Below are 23,402 nucleotides of genomic sequence, written 5' to 3'. Positions count from 1 at the left end.
TTTGAATATCTCTTTACGAGGAGTTTTGCTTCCAAGCTTCTCAAACAAAGCGGAGCCAAGAACACAGATACCAGACGCAGAAAAGCTTGGCACTGCCCTTTGGCGCCTGCGTGAAATGCACCATTTTGGCTGCTGGCCACATCTCCGCTTGGCCTGGCACTTAACAAAGTTTGGCCATAAAGCCCCATTGTGCTGCCCCCACAAATCCAATTAGAAAGCGGAGTGAAATAAATAGCGTACGAGGGAGACGCTGCTCCAGCGGACAAGCGTCCCGGCGTTCGTGGCGGGAGAGAGCTCGTTGGGTTACGCGAAGGCGACTCTGATAACACCAAAACCCAGTTATCAGCCCGGTTACGGAAAGGGAATCGCCAGGGCGAGACGAGGAGCTTTCTCTGCCTTTATTATTTTACAGCGATAGTTTGTAAAACTCGGGGTGCCTTATCTTGCTTGTCCCTCTGCCAGGCAGTCCGGGGCACGCGGGGCTTTAATTGAACGGAGAGGACTGAGCATTTGATCGGCTGGGGGGCTCATGATGGAAGCAGCCTAATTAAGCCGCCGTTGGGGCTGTTTTCCATCTTGGCAGGGGTAGCCGGGTGTTTCCGTGCTGGAAGAGCAGCAGGAGCGGAGTTTCGTCCACCTCGCGGGGCCCCCAGCTGAAGGTGCGGGGTGTTTCTGTCCCATGCGTGGTGCTTGCGCCGGATCCGGAGCTTTAAACGGTCCGGTCTGCGGCCGATGGCGGCAGCGTGGTTGCACGGCACTGGGGAGCTGCGGCTTTCCAGAAAAGGCACTCGCCTTCAGCGAAGGCATTTTCCCAGACAAAATGAGAAGGTTTTCCAAAAGGTCATTTTGACTTCTAGGGATGGCTCCAAGTGAGACTGTTGGATAACCATAGTTTTGACTGGCATCCCTGCAGACGAGCGGGGCCGATTTTAGATCGCCTCGCCATGTGACGTTTATTCCCAGGACCTCCCTTGCTCCGCTAGTTGAAAGCAGATGGCATGAGAGAGGGCTGAGCTTCAAACCCCGCTCCACCAGCCTTTCGCCGTTAAAGTCAGAGGAGCCGCGTCTGGGTTGTCGTACTCTTGCTCGGGGAAGCCAAAGAGACGGCAGAGGAAAAGAATAAGTTAAATTAATCACTGGGCTTGCGCCGAAAAGGGGGAAAAGTCGGTTTGCTAAAGTACTTCCTCTGTTTATGAATCAGCGTGGCGTTGTAGTTCAGCCAGGACGACGGCTCCTGAGCCAGTGCCCATTGCCACCACCAGCTTCCACGGGCAATGGGCCAAAAACCTTGGGAGAAATATTCAGAGAGGGGCCGTAGTGGGAAGAGATGATTATTTTAGCTCAAAACTCTTTTCAGGAGACAACCAGGAAGACAGAGGAGTGATCTGAGCCCTGCAGTTCTCCGTGCCCTTCAAGTTATTCAACTGCTCAGTCATTGTTATCTGATTGTAAAGGGCGGAAGTTTCCTTCTGGTTTGGTTTTTCTCATGTGCTTTAACCCAACGTTATTTCCATGAAATAATAACAAAGAAAAAGTGCAGTCTCCATGCTGGAGAGGAAGAGGGTGGGGTGTTGAACAATTGGCCAGAGGAAGCTCTTAAAGAAGTAGACGAGCGGTGATTCAGCCATGTTGAGAACTCTCGATGGCTCTGATCTCATTCTCAGAAAGAACAAGGTGGAAATGGGTGAGAGGGTAGGTTAAAAATACAAAAGCGTCACCTGTTGCGGATTCCAGTGGAAGAGAAACTGAGCTGAGAAGCCCAGCTGGTGAGGTCACTGGGACAGCAGCAGGATTTTTTAGCTCTTTTTCTAGAAGAATCTCTGTTTACATCTCTCCTCTCTGCAAGGCGTCTCAATGGTTATCAGTTGTCTCAGGTGGTCCCGCCGGCTCCTGCAAACTTGCCCAGGGATTTTATTGGTTGGGCTGAGGTTTTTTTGCTTTGTTTTTCTCATGGCTTGGTACTTGTGATGGCCAGTCGGCTGTACTGCCTGCGGGCAGGGGCCAGCACGGGTCACGCTCAGGAGGAGATGTCTCGGTAGGTCCTGCAGCAGTACCTGCGGCACGGGGATGGGCAGGAGCGGTGGGGTGATGCCTGCTGGGATGAAGTTGCTCAGAGGCTCCCCAGGATCCGGAGGGGATGAGGCATTTGCAGTGGCCGTCACCACCAGAAATTGGAGGGGCTGTCCCCTACCAGGTACTTGCAGCTGTCCAACCTGTGATCCCACGGCGTGACACAGCGCACGGGGCTCTGCTCCACGGACGGCTTTTGGAGGTGGCTCGCTTTGTCATACAGGGCTCGTTTTATTCCACCTGAATCTCTGACTTGCTGTCTTCCTACCTCTGGAAGCTACGACACGTCCGTTTGTTCCAGCTGATACTGCACACCGTGGTCTCACCTCCAAGGCTGTTATGGTTTATCGTATGTAGCATGAGGGGGACGTGCTTGGTCATTGCAAGGCCAAGGTATTCACCAATTAAGGGCTTGGATAACATAATCAACAGGCAGTTAGCAAGTTTTAAAATAACATTGTTTGGAAATTAACCTGCTCTTTCCAGGCCTGGAGGTGTGCTGACCCTCGTGTTGCTCGTGTTGGTAGGCGTCCCGAATGGTAACGGCATGTGTACATGAGTGGAATGTGAAATTTATAGAGCATCAGTGTGTTTAACGAGGGAGTAGCCTCGGGGTGCCGTTACTGAGAGCTGGTGAGCTCTGGATCTGGTTGGAGACTTCTCCATGGTTAACGTGTCGCCAAGCTCCAGGTGAAGGTTTTAGACTATGTATTGGGGCTGTGGAGTGGAAGAGCCTCTGGGATAGAACTTAACCCCCCCCTGGGAAAGCAGACCTGCAGTGGGGTCTCGACTGGGTCCTGCATCCACCTCAGGGGCCAAAAGGGTGGCAGCACCATGGGGCACTCAGGCCGCTCGCTCACTGCTCCCCAAGCCAGTCTCAGGCAGACCTCCTGCAGCCCTTTGCTGTCGGGGACCTGGGTCAGAAAGACCGTCAGGCTGGAGAGGAGAAGGTTTGGGATGATTCCAGATTGCCCTGCAGCCCGGTGCCCTCATGAGCCTGTATTTGCTGTGAGGAGGAGGCATCTCAGCTTCCCCAGTCCATCCATCTGTCCATGGAAGGGCTCCATCCTGCAGCTCCTTGGGCTTGGCCTCGACAGCTGTCAGCAGTGGCAGATTGATCTTACTGCTGTGCAAGGACAGCCGGCCATGGATGTTGTGTGGGGCACTCACCAGCCCAGTGCTGGTGAGTTGGGGCTCTGAAGGGCTTGGGAAGCTCCAGTTGGACTTAATAACACAACTTTCTTTGCACATCTGTCATGTGTGATGTTGGGAAGACTTTGCAGCACTCCAGTAGATCTTAGTGACACCGGAACATGGAGAGCCCCAGTACAGTTAGAGATGCCCACCTGGGGATACCTCAGTCTACTTTGACATCTGACTCTTGCTGGCAGAGCAGCTCGGCGCTGGCCGTCTGGCCGAGGTGTGATGGTGCCCGTCCAGACTTGCATGCCCTTGTCTGGACTCTGCCTTCGTCAGCGCTTGGCAGCGCCTTGACCCGTCGCAGCGCCTCCATCTAGCACGTGTCTGGCGGATCGGGTCACCTCATCGCATCTCCCCGCGCTGACGAGTGCCCCGCAGGCTGGGGTCTGTGGTACGGGACTGTGTCGGGGTTTCCACATACATCAGGTGAGGTCTGCTTGGTGCCTCAGTTTCCCTTCATGAGCTGTTGCTTATCTGAACATCAAAACCTGTCTTGGCATGAGATCCTGGCTCGCGGAGGTGAATTAGGTGATGGAGGTGCCCGTTGGTCAATGCAGCGCTTGGTGCGAGAGGTGCAGGATCAGGACCACGACTAAAGCCTGCGTACGGGGCTGTGGGGGGAGACATTTGGCTGGGCCGTGTGGGGAGCTCTGCCCCAGAACAGAATAGAACATTTTCATTTGGAAGGGGCCTACGATGGTCATCTCGCCCCACATCTGTGCCTGCAAGGGGCTGTTGGGAGCACGCCGCTGGCAAGATGCGAGCGGTGCGCGCTCTGGGTGTGCTTCCCTCGCACGCCAGTAATTCGTGTCTGCTTTAAGCTTTCACCCGTCGCGTCCTCCCCTTCCCCCACGCAGTCTGGAGTTAATATTGGACAAGTCAGTTAAACAGTTAATGTTTAGGCCCTGGTTATTAGGCTCCTGCACATTTCCAGCAAAGGGAGCGGGGTTGCATTTTAATGGGAAACTTTCACGCTCAGTCAAGTTGCAAAAATTTATTTGCGCAGAAGTCATTTTCTTTTAACAAGTTTTCACCCTAATTCCCTTCCCCAAAATCTGAATTTAATGGTATTTATATGGGAAATGGATTTATTAAGTTTTAATGATGCTATAACATTGCCCTTATTTAATAGAAGGGGCACGCTGCAGGCAGGAGCCATGTGCTGGTGGGCTGGGAGGGCTGGGTGCCGGGAGAAGCACCGATGGGCTGGGGAGCCTGTTGCTTTGGGCTCGGTCTAAAGTCAGTGTAGCTTAGCTATGCCAGGCTTTGCTTGAACCTGTGTAGGGTCAGTCCCAGGCTGTTGCAAGGGCTGGGGCTGCAGGGCTGAGCCTTGCCTCCTGGTTCCTCCTCATCCGTGGCTCCTGGCTCCACCATGGCTGTTCCCAAGAGGAGCAACCAACTTTGGTCACTGTGTCACCTGCTCTGTCCCCTTGCTGAGAGAGCTGGATGATGGGGACCCCAGGGATCTTACGCTCCCCATTGGTGCCACTGCCTGGAGGGCTGAGCATTTCTGAGTGTGCAGTGATTTATTTCAAGACGGAAATTATCTGCTGTCGATGAGCAGCCACAGAGGAGAGCATGTGCCCAGCGCTCCCACCCCATCGGAGCATCCTTGCGCTGGGGGATCTGGAAAAGACCCTCCCAAAAGCGCTCATGGCCATTATCCCATGGAATAGCTCTTCTCGGGGCAGGTGGAGGAGTGTGGCTGTGGACAGCGGGATGCGCGGTGCCGCCAGCTCCTGCCCTCGCACCCACTGCCCATCGGCAGCCAGACCCCTGCGTGCTGGCTTTGGGGCAGGCTGGGAGAGTGACCCCGCGAGGGAGCTGCCCGGGGGGGGGGGGGGGGCGCTCCCCCCGGCTCCCAGCCCCTATTAAAATGTTAGCGCAGACCTCCAAGTCAAAAGGCAGGGCAACAGACGGCCCTTTCACAGGGCCCGCTGCTCCCCACAAAAGGGGGGTTTCCAGGGGAGGGGGGCAGGAATGCGGGCTGCGGCCGGAGGGCAGAGCCGCCACCATTGTCCCCGCTCCCTCGGCGAGGGCGTCATGTTGACACAGGGATTTCTGTCGGCAAAAGGTGTCGGAGGCAGAGTCTTCCCTCCCTCCCGCGCCGTTTCCTTGGTTAAACTTGGCAGCAAGAGAAATCCCGGGATACAGATCCCGGGAGCAGATACCCGTCTGCTCGGAGGGGCTTTGTGTCCCTCAGGCTGTGATTTCCACGGGGCGAGATTTTTCTTGCTAATAACTGTTTTTGGGAGCTTTGCTTTGCTTGCAAAGAGAAACCAGTGGCTTCATGGCTGTGAGGTTGGCGAGGGGCTGGATCCGCCGCTGTCCGGCTGTGTCCCTCTCTGCCCGCTCAGCGTCCCACCAAAACGGCTCCGGCATGGATTGCGTTGACTTTCGCGGGATTTTTTGCCACAGGGACACCCGTGTGCTCTGCGAAACCCCCCTCTCCTCATGTTTATAAATATCAGAGCTAAATATAGCTTGTTTAAACTCTCGGTGGCTGTTCAGATCCTAATCTCAGGTTTTATGTTCAGGATTAGAAGAGTGGGATGGTGGGGTCACGTGTGTCCCGGGTGGGAGTTTGCCATATTTGGTTGTCGGGCAGTGCGATGTTTAGCCAAAGCTTGATTTGAGGGGGAAAAGGGGGAAAAAAAAAAAAAAGAGTTCATCATCGCTTAGTGAGATAGCGACACCGGCACTGCGTGCGTGCCAGAGCTCCTGGGAGCAAGGCGGCGTGAAACTGCCCTGCGCAGGCAACGAAAGTGGGCAGAGTTGTGTCCAGAGCGGGTGAAAAGGGACGTTTACCCCAAAAGGGATGGGGAAGGGAGGGTGGCCTGAGGCGGCAGTGGTGCTGGGCTGGCGGGTGGCCTGGGGAGGTGGAAATTCCTCAGTTGCACCGGTCACCAGGGTGGCACTTGCTTGGGGACCTGTCCCGGGACGCTTGGCCCTGCCCGCGGGTGGGCGGCGGGACTGTTTCCCGGCCTCAGCCCTGGTTGTGTTCCCCGGGGATCCTGTGCTGGAAGCACATCCTTCATGGTCACCCCATAAATGGGCTCCTCCAAGAGCCGGAGCAGGGACTGGGATGAGCGAGGAGAGCAGAGCTCAGCGCAGGGCAGCCCACGAACAATGGGGCTGTGCGGATTTACGCCGGCAGAGGATATGAAAAACATCAGTTGGGGGAGGAAAACAAAAAAAAAAATATTTCATAGCAGCCATTGTTGAGGGTGGGAATGAGGCGAGTTTTGTCTTGGTCTCTTCCTTCGACATCTTTCATGTTTCTTGTGAATGAAGCTCCGTTGAAAGGCGGCTCCTTCCCAGGTAGCCGGGTACCACCCCGCGGACAGCCTGGCCGCGTTGCGTACTAATGGGATTATATTGTTTTTCCTTACAATGGGAACTTTGATTCACAAACTGTCCTGACTAATGTCTACTTAAGAAACAAAGCCGTTGTTTTTTTTCTCCTCTCCCTTTCGCTGGTAGGAACAGGGCTCCAGCACGTTTTTCCCCCGCTCCCGTCCGTGAGTAGATCCAGCTTTGGGAATTCCTTTAGTTTCTATCCAGATGAAAGTCTTGGGTCTTAAAATCTCAATTAGATGGCTTGGGCTAGGTCAAAAATGAAATGGAACAAAAAAAAAACACATCAAAGGCTTTGCGTTGCTGTTTGCTTTTTTTAATTAAAGAAGACTGGAGATCTGCTCCTGCTTTATTAACCTAATGTCACTCGGAGGAACCTGCTGCTTTGCCAACCGCCCTCCCTGTGTGAAACTCCGTGTTTTTCCCAGGCTGCTGTCCCAGAGTGTTTTAATAAAGCAGGGATGGGACGTTGTAAAAAACCACCAGTTTGGTCTAGCGCGGGTTTTCGGTGCTGGGAGCCGCGTTGTTGCTGCCGGAGGTGTTTGTGGGGCTGTGCTGGCGCCGGGGGAGCGCGGCGGGGCTGGCGGGAGCTTTGGGGTGCGTCGCCCGACCGGGGTGCCCCGTGCGGGCGAGGGGGAGCTGGGCAGCTCTGCCTTCTCTGCCTTGGCTCTCCTGGGAGCCGCGGCGAAGCTTTTGGTTTCTTAACGGCTGTGTGCGCCAGAAACCACAGCGCAAAGCTGCAGGTGAGGCGCGGTGAGCCCGGCCGTGCCCGCTGCCAGGAGGGGGCTCGAGCGGCCCCCGCCAGCCCCTGGCTACAAGGGCAGAGGGGAGCATCTCCCACCACCTCCTCCCCACGGCTCCGCTCGCCCCAGGGAGGTCAGGACAGCGTCTGAAACTGTTCCCCATCTTCCTTCTGCCAGCTTTGGGGGTGCTGGGCCACCCTGAGCAGGGTGACGATGCTGGAGCAGGAGATGGGACTGGAGCGCAGGGTGCTGAGCTCTGTTTTCCCAGCAGGACCATTTTCCAGGCCTCTCTGCCTTCTCCTGGCTCCGGAGCGAGCTCCTGCACTCGGCGGAGCGGTTCGGAAGCAGGGCGGTGCCACTGGGAAGCCATTCCATAGAGAGTTGTACGCGCCTGCGGTCCCCGATGCTGCTCCGTGCAGGAGCACAGGAGAGGCTCGTGAGGAGGCAGTGGAATAAGAACGAATGGAATGGGAAGATGGAGTAGGAAGCACATGTCCTCTCTCAGTGACATGGAGACGTGTCCCCGAGCACTGTCCCTTGCTCTGGTCAGATTGGAGCTGGGTGGGATCAGGGTTCCCCAGGCTGGCAGCGAACAACGTGTCTTAGGGGGAAGGGTGTAACTTCAGGAGAAAGCTGGGGTGTTGCTTCCAGGCTGTGCCAGGCGGGAAGCCACTGGCACGACTGGAAAAGTGACTCTGGTGCCCGGATGGCTGATGGAAAGCAAGCCTTCCGCCCGGGATCTGCAGCTGCCAGGGTGGTGCAGGGGACGGTGTGAACGCAGGCGGCTGCGGTTCCCGTTCGTGAGCCCAGGGATGACGGTGACCCCGAGAGGCGTGGGGACGATGGGGTAGGGCCGTGTCACCGCTCTGCAGCTGGGAGCAGCGTGCAGTGGCTGTGGTCCTGTGTGCAGCTGAGGGAGAATCCCCTGTGGGTTATTTCTCCTTCCCTCAGGTGTTGCCAGCAAACACAGTGAAATCCGAGTGTCCTGCTCACGTCTGACCACTTCCTTCGCTCTGCGGTGTCCAGACTGTGCTGGTACGGGTGTCCGCTCGGTCCCACGGCGTGTTTGCTGGTGCAGTGGGGTCTGTGGGTGTGCTGGTCCCTCAGTGGGGACCCTCTGCACCACGCAAGGTCACAGTCATGGTTTGGGAAGCACCTGGCCCTGCCCGGCACTGGGGGATGCAGGGAGGGTGGCTGGTCTGGGATGGCTGCTCGGAGCCACAGGTGCTGCAGAGCAGAGAGCGGCGTCCCCTGCAGCCCAGCCCGTGCCTGGGGACGGCACCCCGCGCCCTGGCCCCGTTAGTCTCAAGTACCCCCCAAAATGGGGCTTGAGTAAAGACCCGAGCCTCCCCTCCCTCGGCTTTCCCACGGCACTCGCACCTTGGGAAAACAACAGCGGCCGTTTATACTTCCAGCAGATGAGGGTGAGGAAGAGGTTAGGTGATAGCAGCGCAGATAAGAGGCAGCCTGGGACGGGGCTTCCCCCCAGCCCCCCACCCCCTCCCACAGCGTGGGGCTGCCCCCTGAACCTCCCCCACCATGGGACAGGGACAGGGGACAGCCGCTGCGTGTCCAGTGGCCACGCTCCAGCTTACATCTGGTTTTCATTTTGCTTGTTGGTTTATTTTGTGTGTTTTAAGCCTGAGGTGGGTTTTACCTCCAGCTCTGCCACGGTCCCTTGGGACGATGCCGGAGAGCAGTGGGTGGTGTGAGTGCGGCTGTTCTCAGCTGAGCCCCCCGCATCCGGGGCATCCCCATGGACCCAGCACCTCTTAAACAGCCCACAGCCCCGGCGCTGCGCTTGTGCGGGGCTGACGCATCCCAAATTTGAACAAAGCCCCTGTGCCGCCATGCGGGAGCCGTGCCGGGGCGGGGTGGGCTGCGGGAACGCCTGGGTGTCATCTGTGCCGGCCGTGGCAGATGGCAGCTTAGCGCAGAAAGGAAAACATTAGTCTTGGGTCAGAGGTCGCAGAAACATCTGCCTCGGGATGCTTTCAGTGCCCGCATTGCTGCGGAGGGACAAAACCTGTTGCTGGTGGGTTGGCGGAAAAGCCTTGCGCACCGCGAGCGAGCGAACAAAGGGCCGGCGGCGCGCGCGGAGCCGCACGCACGGAGCAGGCGGCGCGGGAGCTGCGGGCTGGCGAGGGGCTGGGATGGGTACCCCAACTCCGCCGGTGCCACTGGTGGGGCGAGGGGGTGCTGGAGGCCGCGGTGCCCGGGCGAGCACGAAAGCTGGGGCAGCGGCAGGCAGCCGAGCTCGCTAGCTTTCCGGTACTTCTGCGGCTCCTTCATGGTTTCAATTATACGATTCGCCGAGCTTTTTCTGGAGCCTCGCTGAAATAACTGCAGCGCTGGGCCGTTGTTTGTAACGCGTTACGGATGCGCAGCAGACACAACAAGTGCACGTGCCCACGCTGAGCAGATCCAGATTTGGAGCGGGGTGGGAATTCGGGGCGCGCTGTTCCCGTTCCCAGGCCGTCCCTCAGGACTCACTGTCTGACCTTGGACAAGGCCTTCTCCATCACCCTTCACATCGCCCGTAAATCGCGCCGGAGATTTATGGGTCGGGAGCGCGGGGCATTATTAATTGCGCCTCCCCCCTCGCAGCGGTTTTGCTCGGGGCCGGCCTTGAGCGGGAAGATGTGTCGCAGCCCAGTGTCGTGGGAATCCGGCCCCCAGCCCCTGCCTGACCCCCCGAAACAAAAAACCACCGGGTTGGACGGGAGCCCCGGACACTCAGGGGGTGTAAATCAGCGTGGTCCCACCTGCAAGGAGCACAGGCAGCATCCCCGTGCGCAGGGATGGGGACCGGCTGCTGCCTCTCTGTCCCCTGTCCTGCCTGGGGCGTCGGTGACAGCCCTGGTCCCTGGGTTAGGTCGTGTAGAAAATGTCTTGGAAGTGAGGGGAGTTGTGAGATTGTCGGCCCTGCCTTGGTCCTTGTGTCAGCGTGGTGCTGGGAGGGGAGCATCACGCGTCCGAGCGGGGCTTGGCCATCACCGGGATGGGGATGCCGTCACGGACTAAAGCGGCGCGGGGGGGTTGTGGCTGCAGTGTTGGATGCCTCTTCAGCAGGTTACTGAGTCAACCGAAACGTTTCTGAGCTGCGTGCTCAGGGGAGGGCAGTATTTTTAGCCATTCCTGCCTGGGTCGAGACCGGGGCGTGCGTCACGCGTGGGGCTGGGAGCGCGGCCACGCTGGCCTCTTCGGGGATTTTGCAGAAGCTCCTCGGGACCCCGGGAAGCTCGGCCACCTTTCACCGCCTCAGACCTGGTTTCTAATGGCCTTTCTGAGCTGTTTTGATCCTGGAGCACCCGCCCTGCCCTCTGCCAGCACATATATCTGTAATTAAAGTGTAGCTTTAATGTCTCCTATGCTAATATCCATAAGCTGCTTGGGGTTTGGTTTGGGTAGCCCTCGCTTGGGAAATGCCAAAGGAAAAACCACAGGGTGATCTTCACCTGGCTGAGCCCGCAGGGACGTCGCATCCTCCACGTCTGCTCACCTGGGAGCCCCGATGCCACCGCCCACTGGTATTTTTTTTTTTTTTTTTTTTTTTTTTTTTACAGAAAATAAGGCTTTGCTCCCTGAGCTGAACTTCAGGAGTGGTTTTTAGCCTCTGGAGAAGTAGGTGGACATATGGTGAGGTTGCAGCACGGCTGGGAGCTGAACCTGGCTCTGCTGAATCCAGCCTTTCCAGACCTAGGAGAACTGAAAAATAACTGCGTCTTGGGCTGGCCTTGTTCTTCACCTGGTTTTTGATCTCTCGCTTTGCATGCAAGGCTTGTCTCCAGGCTTTCCTCTGCAGCCGGGACTCTAAAGCAGTTGCGGTTGTCGGGCTTTTAAATGCAGCTCAGGTCTCTGGCAGTGAGCGAGCTCTGGGACCCGCGTGGGGAGGAAACAGAGAGATTTATCCCCTGGCTTCTTTCCTCAGCCACGCTCTTCCCTGCCTCGCCTCAGACTTGCAGTTGCGAACGTGGGCAGGAGTAGCATCATTTCTCTGCAGAAGCGTCTACAGATGATGCGGGAGCGGTGTCGAAGCTGCTGGGTGCGGGGCTGCCCGTGGGCACGTCCCGGGCGCTGCCGGGTGCGAGCGGAGGAGCATCCAGCATCCTCGTTCCGTGCTCTTGCTGAGCAGCGGTATCGGTGTCGGGATAGCGATATCCCCGCCATCAGAGACCTTTTGCTTTGAAACATGAAGAGAAACTGAGATCATTTAGAAACTGTGGGAGGAGTTTGAGAGGGCTCCCTGAGCTGGGAGCTGCTGCAATGGGTACGCGAGGGCTGTTCCCATCCCTGCCACGGTTGTGGCTGTGATTTGGGAATGGCCGGGCATCCACAGTGGGGCTGTGCTGCACAGCCCCGCTCTGCGCCATGCAGATGCCTCCGTGGGTTCCAGGAGGGACAATACCGGATTTTGAGGGTGCCCGTGTTGTATCACTTTTTTTCTGAAGCGTTGCCTCCCCAGCACTTCTCAGAGGGTGGAAGTTCCCGTCTCGCAGGGAGGAGAGATGTGACGTGCGAGCGTACCCTGGTTGCTGGTACCCATCGCTCAGCCCCCTCTGCCCGCAGCAGACCCGTGCTGAGCCCTTCCCTGGCATCTGCCGCACCCTCCGCTCACTGCCTGAGCTGATTGGGCCGTAAACCAGCTCTTAAAACAAACAAATTAAAAAAAAAAAAAAATAATCTGCAAACTCTGTGAAACTTTCCTGAAGGAAAAGCCCAGAAAGCACCCAGGGCAGCCCAGCCAGGCACAGGGCAGCCCTCAGCCCCGGCACTGCCAGCGGCCCCAAACCCCCTGTGCCTCCAGGCAGGGGCTCTCCTGCCCCCCAGGGAAGTTCCTCCAATTGCTAATTAACCTCCTGGCTAATAATCATCCCCGGGCTTGGGCTGGGCTCTGCTCTGGCTTCCCAGTGAGCTCAAACCACTGCTCCCTGGCGCTGAAATTGGAAACGGTCCGAAAACTAATTGGGTGGGAGGGCTTTCGGCTCCGCGCCCCTCGCCCTGGCCTCGTTCAAGCCTTGCGGCACGGGAACCCCAGTCCCAGCGATCGCCCCGCTCAGCCCCGGATGCAGAGCATCCCTTCCCGGTGCCGGCTGCCCATGGCGGCGTTGCCCGAGCCAAAGCCCGCGCCGCGGTGGTTCCCGTGCGCTTGGTGATTCCCGCGCTGCCCCAGAGGCTCTTTGTCCAGAATCAATTTTTCTTTTCCCATTCCTTTTCTTTTTTCTCCTTTTTTTTTTTTTTTTCCGCCTTTTTCTCTCATTGGAGAATCTTGTGACGCTTCCCTGTCTGCCAGCCGTCACCGCGAGAGCCCAGAGGATTGTTTTAAGAAAAAAAGCGTGTGTGGTGCGCGGAGGCTGGGGGAGAGCGGTGCTTTTAACAGATGACTGCACACTTGAGCGGTTTGCCGACGGCGTGCCTGTGCCGGCCGCTCGGCCCCGCACAATGGCCCCTCTCAGGCGGCCACGGCCCCAGCCCTCGCATTCCCCCGCGCGGGGCCGCGGCGCAGCCACCCAGAAGCGCCGTCGCCCCACGGCCGCGACGCCCTGGTCTCGGAGCCGCCGGCGAGCCGGGCATCGTCCGCGGGCGGCGGCAGCTGCTCTGCCTCATTAGGATGCACACCTGCTCCCCGCCGCCCTTTGTGTGTCGAGCAGATGCCCTGATTTATTATTATACACATTTTCTTTTTCATTTGGCATGGATAATACCGTCTCATTAACTCAAAATGTCTCCGAATCCTGACAAATTCTCACACAATCCCCAACAATGAAATCAGAATTGGGTTAAAAAAAAAAAAAAAAAAAAAAAAAAGTAGGGGAAGAGGAGAGAGGGAGCGGGGCTGAAACGTGGTCCCGCTGCCGGCACGGCGCAGCAAAGCGCGGCGGCGCAGGGCTGGGGCCAGCCGAGGGTGGGGTTTTGCTGGCCATGCTTCACCAGAGGAGCCCCGCGTTCTCGTTTTGGGGTGTGCAGGCTGGTGGGCTTGGTGGGTGGGTGCTCGGGGCTGCAGCGTTCCCCAGGACCCTCCCTGCTCGCCCCGCGGGGCTGCCTGCTGCGGGAGCCTCGGACGCCGCGCACGAGGCTTGGGGACGCGAGGTCCCGCCAGCTTGGGTGGCGACGGGTGCGAGGACGTGGTGGGTGCCCCGAGCCCCAAGCTGCCGAAGCACAGCGGGGAGCGCGGGCACTGTCGTCTTCCCCAGCCATCACCTCCAGCGGTGGTTGCCTTACCCTGAGCTCGCAGCGATGCGTGCAACCGCACCCAGATTTAATTTTGCTCTCTAGGCTTCTGAGAGCAGCCCAGCCTGAGCTGAGTGGTGGCATTGCCATCACGGCATGGGACAGCGGTGTGCCAGCATCGTCTCACTCCTCCAGTGCCCTAGCTCGATGCAGCCTGGCCGTGGCAGAAAATCCCCCATTGGAACTGGTGAAACGCGAGCAGAGCTGGCTGGGGACAAAACACGCGGCATCCCTCGTTGCAGAGGTGATACAAGAGATGCTGCACAGGAGGGTTTGCGCTGGGGAGGTGCTGAAGTGCCTCAGCCCCAGGATCTTTCTTTGACATCAGGTGCCTTCCACCTCTCCGTGCACAGCTTTGCTCCATCCTCCCTTTCCCGGGGGGCAGCTCTGCGGGGTCCTTTGTTGGCCCCGTGTCCTGCCCAAGGATTTGCCCTTGCGGCTCATCCCCATCGCCTGCCCCGGTCCTGCAGCAGGCAGTTGCTCCAGCCCTGTCAGCCAACGGTGACAGATGGTTGAGCCGGTGGCCGCGTCGAGGGGGCCTTTTCTCAGGGCCCCCATGCAGAGGGACGCGGCAGCCGGGGCTGCTTGTCCCTCCTTGCGCAGGGTTTGTCGTTAGGGAAGGTCTCAGCCGGCTGCGGGGAACAGGAACGTGTCCCACCTGCTGCCAGCCAACGCTGAGCCCGCGTTTGGTTGTGTTTGAGTGATTTCTCAGGATGGAGGGAGGATAAAAATCGTCCTGGTGGAGCAGGGACCCTGGCACGGGCAGGGGTGCAGGGCTGTCCCCGTGCTGTTTGGCCCCGTGGGTCGCTGCGGGGCTTCCTCTCCCTCGGGGTCTGTAGGTGCCTTGGGTTGGGCGCAGGTTTGGGGGTGCCCCTCCCGGCTCCACTGCATCCCCCTTTGTGCCTTGGTTTCCTCTTTGGCAGAGGAGGGGGGGGCAAAAAAAGCATGTTGGGATGAGAAGCAGGACGTCAGCGCTGGAGGTTGCGGTTTTGCAAGTCGGCGCAGGCCCCTCGATGGGGGACGCCTTTGTTCCCGGCGCCTCTTTCATCTTCCCCTTCTCAGCCCAGAGCGGCCAGGGCAGGGCCTCGCAATTGCCAAACCCCGACGCGCCGGGATGCGGTGCGGGATCGGGCCCGGGGAAGGCGTTCCCGGAGACGGTCCCTGGGGCGTCCGGGTGCCCCCCAGCCCCTCGGGGCCGATCCCGCTGATGAGGTGTCTCACCCCTGTGTCTCGCCCCTACCAGGTGTAGCGGTGCCTACGTGGGCGAGCGGTGCCAGCTTCCCAACCCCTGCCTCAGCTCCCCTTGCAAGAACGCCGGCACCTGCACCCCGGTTGTGCGCGGCAGCACCGTGGACTACACCTGCGCCTGCCGCCTGGGCTTCACCGACGAGCTCTGCCTGACGCCCCGCGAAAACGTCTGCCTCAGCAACCCCTGCCGCAACGGGGGGACCTGCGACCTGCTGACGCTCAGCGAGTACAAGTGCCGCTGCCCGCCGGGGTGGTCAGGTGAGGCGGTGCCGCCGCGCGGTGTGGGGACGTGGTGACCCGGCCGGGGCGGGAGAGGGACAGCCTGTGACAAGGGATGCTCCTGGAAAACCCCCACGGATGGAGAAGGGTGCTGCCTCTGATTTCAGCTTCCTCCGGTGCTGGGGGAAAGGTTGGGGGGCAAGCAGGGGCTTGGGAGGGTCCCTGGCTGGGTGAGCTGTGAGGATCCTACATGGGTGAGGGTTTCACAGGGACAGGTGTGGGGGGAATTAGTTGCAACCCCCATAAACGCGATCCCAGAGCCGGCTTTGCACCCCAGCGCAAAGATGGCTCCCACCGAGCGCCCGAGCTGCGGTTCGCATCCTCACCCTCCCTCCCTCCCCAGGCAAAACCTGCCAGCAGGCCGACCCCTGCGCCTCCAACCCCTGCGCCAACGGCGGCCACTGCGTCCCCTTCGAAGCCCACTACGTCTGCCGGTGCACCGCCGGCTTCCACGGGGCCAACTGCAAGCAGGACGTGAACGAGTGCAACAGCTTGCCGCCCGTCTGCAAGAACGGCGGGAGCTGCACCAACGAGGTGGGCACCTACCAGTGCTCCTGCAAGCCGGCGTACACCGGGCCCAACTGCGAGCACCTCTACGTGCCCTGCAATCCCTCGCCCTGCCAGAACGGGGGGACCTGCCGCCAGATCGGAGACACCACCTACGACTGCACGTGCCTGCCAGGTAGGGGCTGCCCCCGAGTCGGGGGGACGGGGATAGGGGACCCCCTTGCAGCCCCTAAATAAGTAGGGCCCGATCTTCCCCCGAGTTACGGCTGCGGGAGGGACACAAACGAGGGGCTGTGGGCTCGTCGCGTTTGGGAAGACGTTGGGGAGCGATGCCCGAAGAGGCGAGGTCATCTGGGGGCTTTTTATTCTTGGTGATTCACGAAAATAGCTCTTCCAGAGCGACCGTTTGAGCAGAGGCCCCTGTGCGGATGCTCATATTCCAGAATAAGAGTGCCTTTTTCCGCTTGAGCTTAATCCACTTCCAGAATGGAATAATTAGCCCGGAATAGCTGTTTTGGAAAGTTTCCGAGTGCGAAGGGAGTTGGGGAAGGGAGACCCTCTCCGTGCTCGCTGCTGCTCCCTCCGGCAAGCGCCGGAGCAGCCCAGCCGAGGTACAGCCTCTGACATGAGGGGCTTTTGCAGGAGGGGGCTCGGTGGGCGCTGTCCTGGGAGCTCAGCACCCCGTAAGGGAGCTCAGCACCCTGCTGTGAAAGGGCCCCCTGACCCTGGAAAGCCCTTTTGCTTCTGCCAGCGGGCCGTTTCTCACCCGAGCTGGCCACACTGGCCAGCTGCGGCAGAGGCGGACGGGACGCGTCGTCCTCTCCCGTGGAAGGAAGCAGTGGGCAGTGCTGAGGAGTCTCTGTGGGATTGCTTCAATCTGGTCCAGGACGAGGGGTAGGCAGCTTCTCTGCTCTGCACCCTGGGTGATGCTCGGCATCGCTGTGGGGAGCTCCAGCCCCACTCTGCCATAGCTGCTGCCCCACCACTGCTGGGGACGTGGCGTCGGGGTGGGGATGGGGTCTCCCAGCTGGGACAGGCGTACCCGCATCCTGCCGGCAGCCCGGCCCAGTGCCGGGGAAAGATGCGCAATCCCTGCAGGGCAGCATGGATTGTCTTGTCTTGATCTCTGACTCAGAGGTTCACTCCCCTTCCCAAAGCTTTTGGCTGCAATAAGTCAGGAGACTCCTTAACCGTCCAAAATACTCAGGATCTCGCTTTCCCTCCCTGCCTGCTCACCCAGGCTGGAGCAAAGCTCCCGTCCTTGGGGGCAGCGAGGCGTTGGGGCTGACTGGGCGAGCACTGGTGGGGAAGGAAGCCTTTCCTTCCGGGATGAGCAGCTGCGGCTGGGAGCTCCCAGGGGCGATGCTCTGTCGGAGCAGCTCCGATTCCTGGCCCGGCGGAGCGGCGTTGCCACAGGGATGGGCAGGTGGAGGGGGCAGGAGGAGCGGCGCTGGCCCTGCCCTGCCGTTCTGCTGACGAGGCATTTTCCCCGGAGCGGGGGTTGAGGTATGGCCCTGGGGGAGCATCCCTGCTGCCGGTGGCGGGGGGGATCGGCGCTTTCACGCCCAGCTGCGGCTTCGTGGGCTGCTCCCAGGAGATCTGCATGCTGCACGAGCCGGTTCGCCTCCGCGGGGTGGCACGGCACAGCCCCTGCTCCGGGGGAGACGGGGGGGGTCCCTCGGCACCTCCGCCATCCGGCACGGCTCGCTGCGGGAGCTGCGGGCAGAGGCAGGAGGGACCGGGGGGGCTGTTTCTCATGATAAGAGGGTGATTGATACGCTGGTATGCAGCGCAGCAGACCTGAAACAATGTCCCCTTTTCATTCCCGGAGAGGCCTGGCGTTACCGAGTTTCTTCAAGTTAAACTAATCTCGGCTGGTTTATCGTGCCATCGCTGCAGAATGTAACCCTGAGTTTAAAGTAATTGCAGTACTAATTACTCATTCGGATGGTTCAAAATGAGTTAATCCTGGTATCTAGGACATTGTCAGTTATTGCTGTTCAGTCTCAGCCCAGCTGCTTAAAAATGAGGTGCAAATCGACGTTATCTGCCTTGGACTCCTACCAGCGATGGTAAATAGCTGTTGCTGCTCCTGGTGTAGTGGAGCTGAGGAAAACATGGCGAGGGGAAAACCCCAGCTGGGACGGGGGCTGGGGTCCCACAGAGGATGAGCCTGAGCACCCGGTCCTTTCCCCGTGGAGGTGGAAGTGACGTGGTGAGGTGCCCATGTGAGGGCAGCAGCCTGGCCTGGGTCTGCAGAACACCTTGGGGGGTTTTGGGGAGCCGCAGGTGCACGTCGGCACCACGGGGAGCTGCTGCGGGCTGGCATTGCCGTCCCGACCCCGCGTGCCTGGCTGGGAAGCCCGATGCCTGATTTCGGCTGGATCGGGGGCTTCGGGGGTCTCACAGTAAATGCAGCTCTTGACCCAAGTGGCGTTTGGAGGGGACAGGGTGGCTGGGCAGATGCCCTGAGAAGGGCCTGGCCGTTTCATTTCTGCTGCGGATGCTGTGAGGAGAGGCTGGGGCAGCGCGGTTTCCACGTGTGCCATGCTCTCAGGCAGAGGCAATAACAGAAACGCGAGGAGCCGGGCTCGCCGCGCAAGGGGCAGGCTGGGATCAGCGCAGCGCTGCGTGGGGTGGCGGTTCCCCCTTCCAGGGACGTGGATCCCCCTCCAGGGGAAGCGCTGCTGCCGAGGCTCTTTACATGCGGAATTCAAAGGCGGTGATTCAGCTCCAGGTGCCGCAAGCCTTCGTGGGAGCAGGCTCTGTTTATCCCAGCTTGCCGTGGAGCCGGATCTTCTGCCGCTCAGGGCGAGCGTCTCCAGGGCTGGGGGTTTTGGCAGGCGAGCCCCGCGCTGGGGACGCCCCGTCTGCCCTGCACGGAGGAAGCCGCCATCGCTTGCCAGCAGCGTGGCGGAACCAAGCCCCGGCAGAGGCAGGACGGGGATGGGGCTGAAACTGGTCGGCTGGCTTCAAAGCCAAGCTGGGAGCGCCTGGTGCACGCTCGGCACCTGATAAAGAGCAACCTGCCATCGGCGGGGGGGGTGGCAGGGAGCTGAAGCAGTGGCATGGCCGGGCAGTCGATCAGTATCACAGCAGGCTTCTCTTCTCTGCAGGGTTCACAGGCCAGAACTGTGAGGAGAACATCAATGACTGTCCGGGCAACAACTGCAAGAATGGAGGCACCTGCGTGGACGGCGTCAATACCTACAACTGCCAGTGCCCGCCCGAGTGGACAGGTAATGCCGGCGGCGAGCCTGGCACGGGGCTGGGCTGGGAGCACGGGTCCTGTCCCGGGGGATGCCGGGTGCGGAGAGCCGTCCTGCTTCACAGCGATGCTCGCGGAGCCTGCAGAAGCTGGGCAGTGCCAGCCTCACGCAGGTGCCCTGTCCCCTGGCAGGTCAGTACTGCACCGAGGACGTGGACGAGTGCCAGCTGATGCCCAATGCCTGCCAGAACGGGGGCACCTGCCACAACAACCACGGCGGCTATAACTGCGTCTGCGTCAACGGCTGGACGGGCGAGGACTGCAGCGAGAACATCGATGACTGCGCCATGGCCGCCTGCTTCCACGGGGCCACCTGCCATGACCGGGTAGCCTCCTTCTACTGCGAGTGCCCCCACGGCCGCACCGGTGAGGCCCTGTCCCCTCTTGCCCTCTCCTCGCAGTGTCCCCGTGTGTCCCCTGGCTCCTAGCTGAGGCCTTGGTGCACGATGACTCATGTGCCCGTCGCCCTTGACGCGCGCCTGCCTTTTGCTGCCCAGGTTTGCTGTGCCACCTCAACGACGCCTGCATCAGCAACCCCTGCAACGAGGGCTCCAACTGCGACACCAACCCCGTCAACGGCAAAGCCATCTGCACGTGTCCTTCGGGGTACATGGGGCCGGCCTGCAACCAGGACGTGGACGAGTGCTCGCTGGGTGAGCGCCGGGGTTGAGCTCGCGCGGGCGGCAGAGGAGCGGCCGGGGAAAGTGCTGGCGCAGCCGGGAACGTCTCCTGTGAACCGCGCTTGTGTGTTGCAGGAGCCAACCCTTGCGAGCACGCAGGGAAATGCATCAACACCCAGGGGTCCTTCCAGTGCCAGTGCCTGCAGGGCTACTCCGGCCCTCGCTGCGAGATCGACGTCAATGAGTGCCTCTCCAACCCCTGCCAGAACGATGCCACTTGCCTGGACCAGATCGGGGAGTTCCAGTGCATCTGCATGCCCGGTGGGTGGGCAGCCCCGCGGACCCCTGCCCCGGTGCTGGGTGCGGGCGGCGGGAGGGCTCTGGGGTGCCCCTGAGCTTCGGCTTGGTGTTGGTTTGGGTGAGGAGCCATGGGAGGCACATATGCCTGGGGACAGCATCGAAAAGAAAGAGCTTGGTAGAGATTGCATGGTGAGACGGCAGGTGAGAGCTGGGCACCGTCAGCCCTGCTCTGGCCTCCTCCTCTTGCCGACCTTGCTGGCTTGGATCAAGCCAAGGGCGGAGAGATCTGAGGTGGACAACCCTGGAGCAGCTTGCGCATCAGGTCCCACCGCCTGGAGCACAGCTCCTGAGCTGCCTTTGTAAAGGCGGAGGGGAGCAAACGTGCCCTGGTGTAACCTGCCCGTCCCGCGCGTTGTGCCGGCCCCGTGCCGCGGCGCTGATGGTGCGCCGGGTCTCTCCGCAGGTTACGAGGGGATTTACTGCGAGATCAACACGGACGAGTGCGCCAGCAGCCCCTGCCTGCACAACGGCAACTGCCTGGACAAGATCAACGAGTTCCACTGCGAGTGCCCCACTGGTACGCGGCAGCCGTCCCGCTGCCACCGCGGTGGAAACAAAGCTGGGATGCATCCCGGCTCAAGCCGGGAAGGAGCCAAAAATGGGGTCTTTAAATTTCAAAGCCCCCCTAAATGGGGAGAGGGGGCTGAGCACCTCTCGGCACTTTTGGTGGGGGGTTCCCCCATTGCAGTGAGGGGCTGAGCCCCGTGAGGGCAATGCTACTCTGGGCCTGGCCCATGGGAGAGGGGAAGGAGGATTAAACCCCAGGGCTTTGCACTTGAAAAGGCCCCTCTTTGGGAAGGAGGGCTGGGGGCCGGGGGGGCCGCAGCAGCGGCTTTGAATGCGGTGTCAAAGTCACGGGGTGGAGCGGAGAATGGGGAGACGGTTAATCTGTGAAAGGCGGTTTTGAAGTTCAGAGACTTTGCTCCTCTAGAGATGTAAATAAGATGCTCTCAATGGCGGGTCGCAGCCCCGCATTCAGGGCCCCCAGCAGCCATCCCCATGGAAACCCGGCACCCCGGCCGGGATGCGGGGGCCCGGTGGGATCTGTCCGGCGGCAATGTGGGGAGGCTGGCGGGTCCGGCTGCTGCGGAGGGACGTGACTTCTCCCTCCGTTCCAGGCTTCAACGGGCACCTGTGCCAGTTTGACATCGACGAGTGCGCCAGCACGCCCTGCAAGAACGGCGCCAAGTGTGTGGACGGCCCCAACACCTACAGCTGCGAGTGCACTGAAGGTGAGGGGTCCCCACGTCCCGGGGGGCTCCAGGGGTCCTACCCCACCAGCCAGGAACAAGCCACCTTCTACCCCATGATGTGCCATAAAACCACGTTGCATTAACAAGTTCCCGCCTCCCCAGGCACCTCCCGTGAGGGGTATATCACGGCACCCCCGGCAGTGGGGTCGGTCCCCGCGGCTGTGACTCCCGTAGGGCAGGACTGTCCCTTTCCCAGGCATCGTCGGGGCGAGTCGAACCCCGCTGCCCGCCGGGCGTAAGGAGCCCAGCGCTCACGAGGTGTGGCCCAGCAGCGGCCGTCCCGCCGTGCTCCTGGCCTCGGCGGCGGGCGGCAGCGAGGGGGAAGGCAGGAAGGAAGGAATAAAGCTGCCTCTATGGGGACGCAAGGTGCAGGGCTGCGGGGGCTCGCCGACCGAAACCCAAGGAGCGGTTGCACAAAATGATGACTTGAGCCCTGGTGGCAAACAGTGGCTCTTTTGTGGAGCAGCTCCCGCCAGAAATCTTCCAGCTGAATGGCCTCTAATTAGTGTCTTGCTAATGCCAAGCCCTGATGAAAAGCTGCTATGTGGGCTTGGCGGGGTCTAGTCAAAGCTGTACTTTGTCCTCGGCTCTCCACCCCCAGCCCGGCAGGGAGGGAGCCGGCCAGGAGAATAGGATCTGCCGAGGGGGTTATTATTCGGGGGTGCCTGCGGCCGGCCCCCCCGCACGCTCCGGGATGAGCCGCGGGCGAGCGCGGGGCCCCGCTTCTGAGCCGAGGCGGCTTAATGCAGGTCATTGTGCGCCCCGGGACAAAGCCCGCGAGCCGGGGTCCGACCAGCCCCGTCGGCAGCGCACCAGGGTGCTCCCCTGCCTGCAGCCCTCTCCTGGGGGTCCCGGGGCTCGCGGCGGGGCGGGTGGGCAGGTCGAGCCACCCCAATGCGCTGCCTCACGCCTGGCCAGGGTGGGAAGGAGCGTCCCCTGTCCCGAGCCCGTATCCCACATCCTCACACCGTGTCCCCCACCCTGACGCTGTGTCCGTCCCGCTGGTGGCAGGTTTCTCGGGCGCTCATTGCGAGATCGACATCGACGAGTGCGACCCCGACCCGTGCCACTACGGGACCTGCAAGGACAGCATCGCCGCCTTCACCTGCCTCTGCCAGCCCGGCTACACGGGCCACCGCTGCGACATCAACATCAACGAGTGCCAGAGCCAGCCCTGCAAGAACGGGGGAACCTGCCAGGACAGGAACAACGCCTACAACTGCCTCTGCCTCAAAGGGACCACGGGTGAGCGGGAGGGACCCCCTCCATGCGGGTGGGCCGTGCTGCGCGGCACCCCAGTTGCAGCCCTTGGCCACCGCCAGCAGCTGCCGCGGTGCCACGGCTGGCCTGGGGCATCGTCGGGTGAGGGCGAGTTCTCCCGGTTTGGTGCGCGTCTCTGGCAGGAACCGCGCCCCAGCCGGGAGCCGGGGAGCTGCTTGCGGCAGAGGCGCTTTGTTGTGGAGCGATGGCGGCGGTCGGTGCCGGCGGGCTTCGTTTCGCCTTCGTCAGCGGGGCTGGAGACTCCTTTAACGGCACCGCTCTCCTCCCCAGGGCCCAACTGCGAGATCAACCTGGACGACTGTGCCAGCAGCCCCTGCGACTACGGCAAGTGCATCGACAAGATCAACGGCTACGAGTGCACCTGCGAGCCGGGGTACACAGGTGAGAGCACGGCACGGCGGCCACCGCAGCGCCCTGGGGACCTGGTCCGGATCCAGCATTGCCCCGGGGAGCCGTGGGATGTCCCCTGTGCAGGGATGCCTGCGGCTGGTGGTGCCCCACGCAGCCGGGGCGAGGGTGCGGTGAGGAGGGAGGTGCTGCCGTCCCACTTGCCGGAGGTTTTGCACCCTCCAGCGCTCCTGCTTGTTCAGGAGGGTGACCCTGGCTCAGGCCGAAATCAAAGGGGTGTCTGGTGCCGCAAATTCGACTCCCGCTGCGCCCACTCCCATGGGTATCAGGTTGCCTCCTTGTCCGACTGGTTTGTTTGATCGCTGCTGGAAATGGCGGAGGGCTTTGATGGGAGCAGCCCCCGCCTCTCCCGGCTCGCACGGCCCCTTGTCCTTCTGCCCGCCGGGAGCCGCAATAAAGCCTGGCTTTGTCAGCTGCGGCAGGTAGGGTTACAGGCTGAAACCAGCTCCCTTCCTTATTCCCTCCTGGACCGAATGAGCCCAGAGCACGGCCTCTTCCCAGTCACATTTAATTAAGCCAGGCGGGCGATGCAGGGGTGTGAAGTCACCCTACCCAGAGGACAGCCCGCTCCTCCGCG

The 23,402-nt window shown here is 60.7% G+C and overlaps 1 protein-coding gene across 2 annotated transcripts in view; it reads left to right on the top strand.

The window, feature by feature from the left end:
• The window catches only part of NOTCH1 (notch receptor 1), a 43,071-nt gene that overhangs the window by 3,682 nt on the left and 15,987 nt on the right, over positions 1-23,402 (top strand). For both annotated transcript variants that reach the window (XM_086763576.1, XM_086763575.1), the window contains exons 3-12: positions 14,845-15,107; positions 15,472-15,810; positions 18,752-18,874; positions 19,036-19,269; positions 19,401-19,556; positions 19,659-19,844; positions 20,287-20,400; positions 21,002-21,115; positions 22,148-22,381; positions 22,688-22,798. In XM_086763576.1, coding sequence (XP_086619702.1) covers positions 14,845-15,107; positions 15,472-15,810; positions 18,752-18,874; positions 19,036-19,269; positions 19,401-19,556; positions 19,659-19,844; positions 20,287-20,400; positions 21,002-21,115; positions 22,148-22,381; positions 22,688-22,798 — 1,874 coding nt within the window. The remainder of the gene's footprint in view (positions 1-14,844; positions 15,108-15,471; positions 15,811-18,751; positions 18,875-19,035; positions 19,270-19,400; positions 19,557-19,658; positions 19,845-20,286; positions 20,401-21,001; positions 21,116-22,147; positions 22,382-22,687; positions 22,799-23,402) is intronic.

The sequence above is a fragment of the Chlamydotis macqueenii genome, chromosome 20, assembly GCF_036417535.1.
Source record: "Chlamydotis macqueenii isolate bChlMac1 chromosome 20, bChlMac1.mat, whole genome shotgun sequence".
NCBI classification, from domain to species: Eukaryota; Metazoa; Chordata; class Aves; order Otidiformes; family Otididae; genus Chlamydotis; species Chlamydotis macqueenii.
This window is presented reverse-complemented; position numbering and strand designations above follow the sequence as displayed.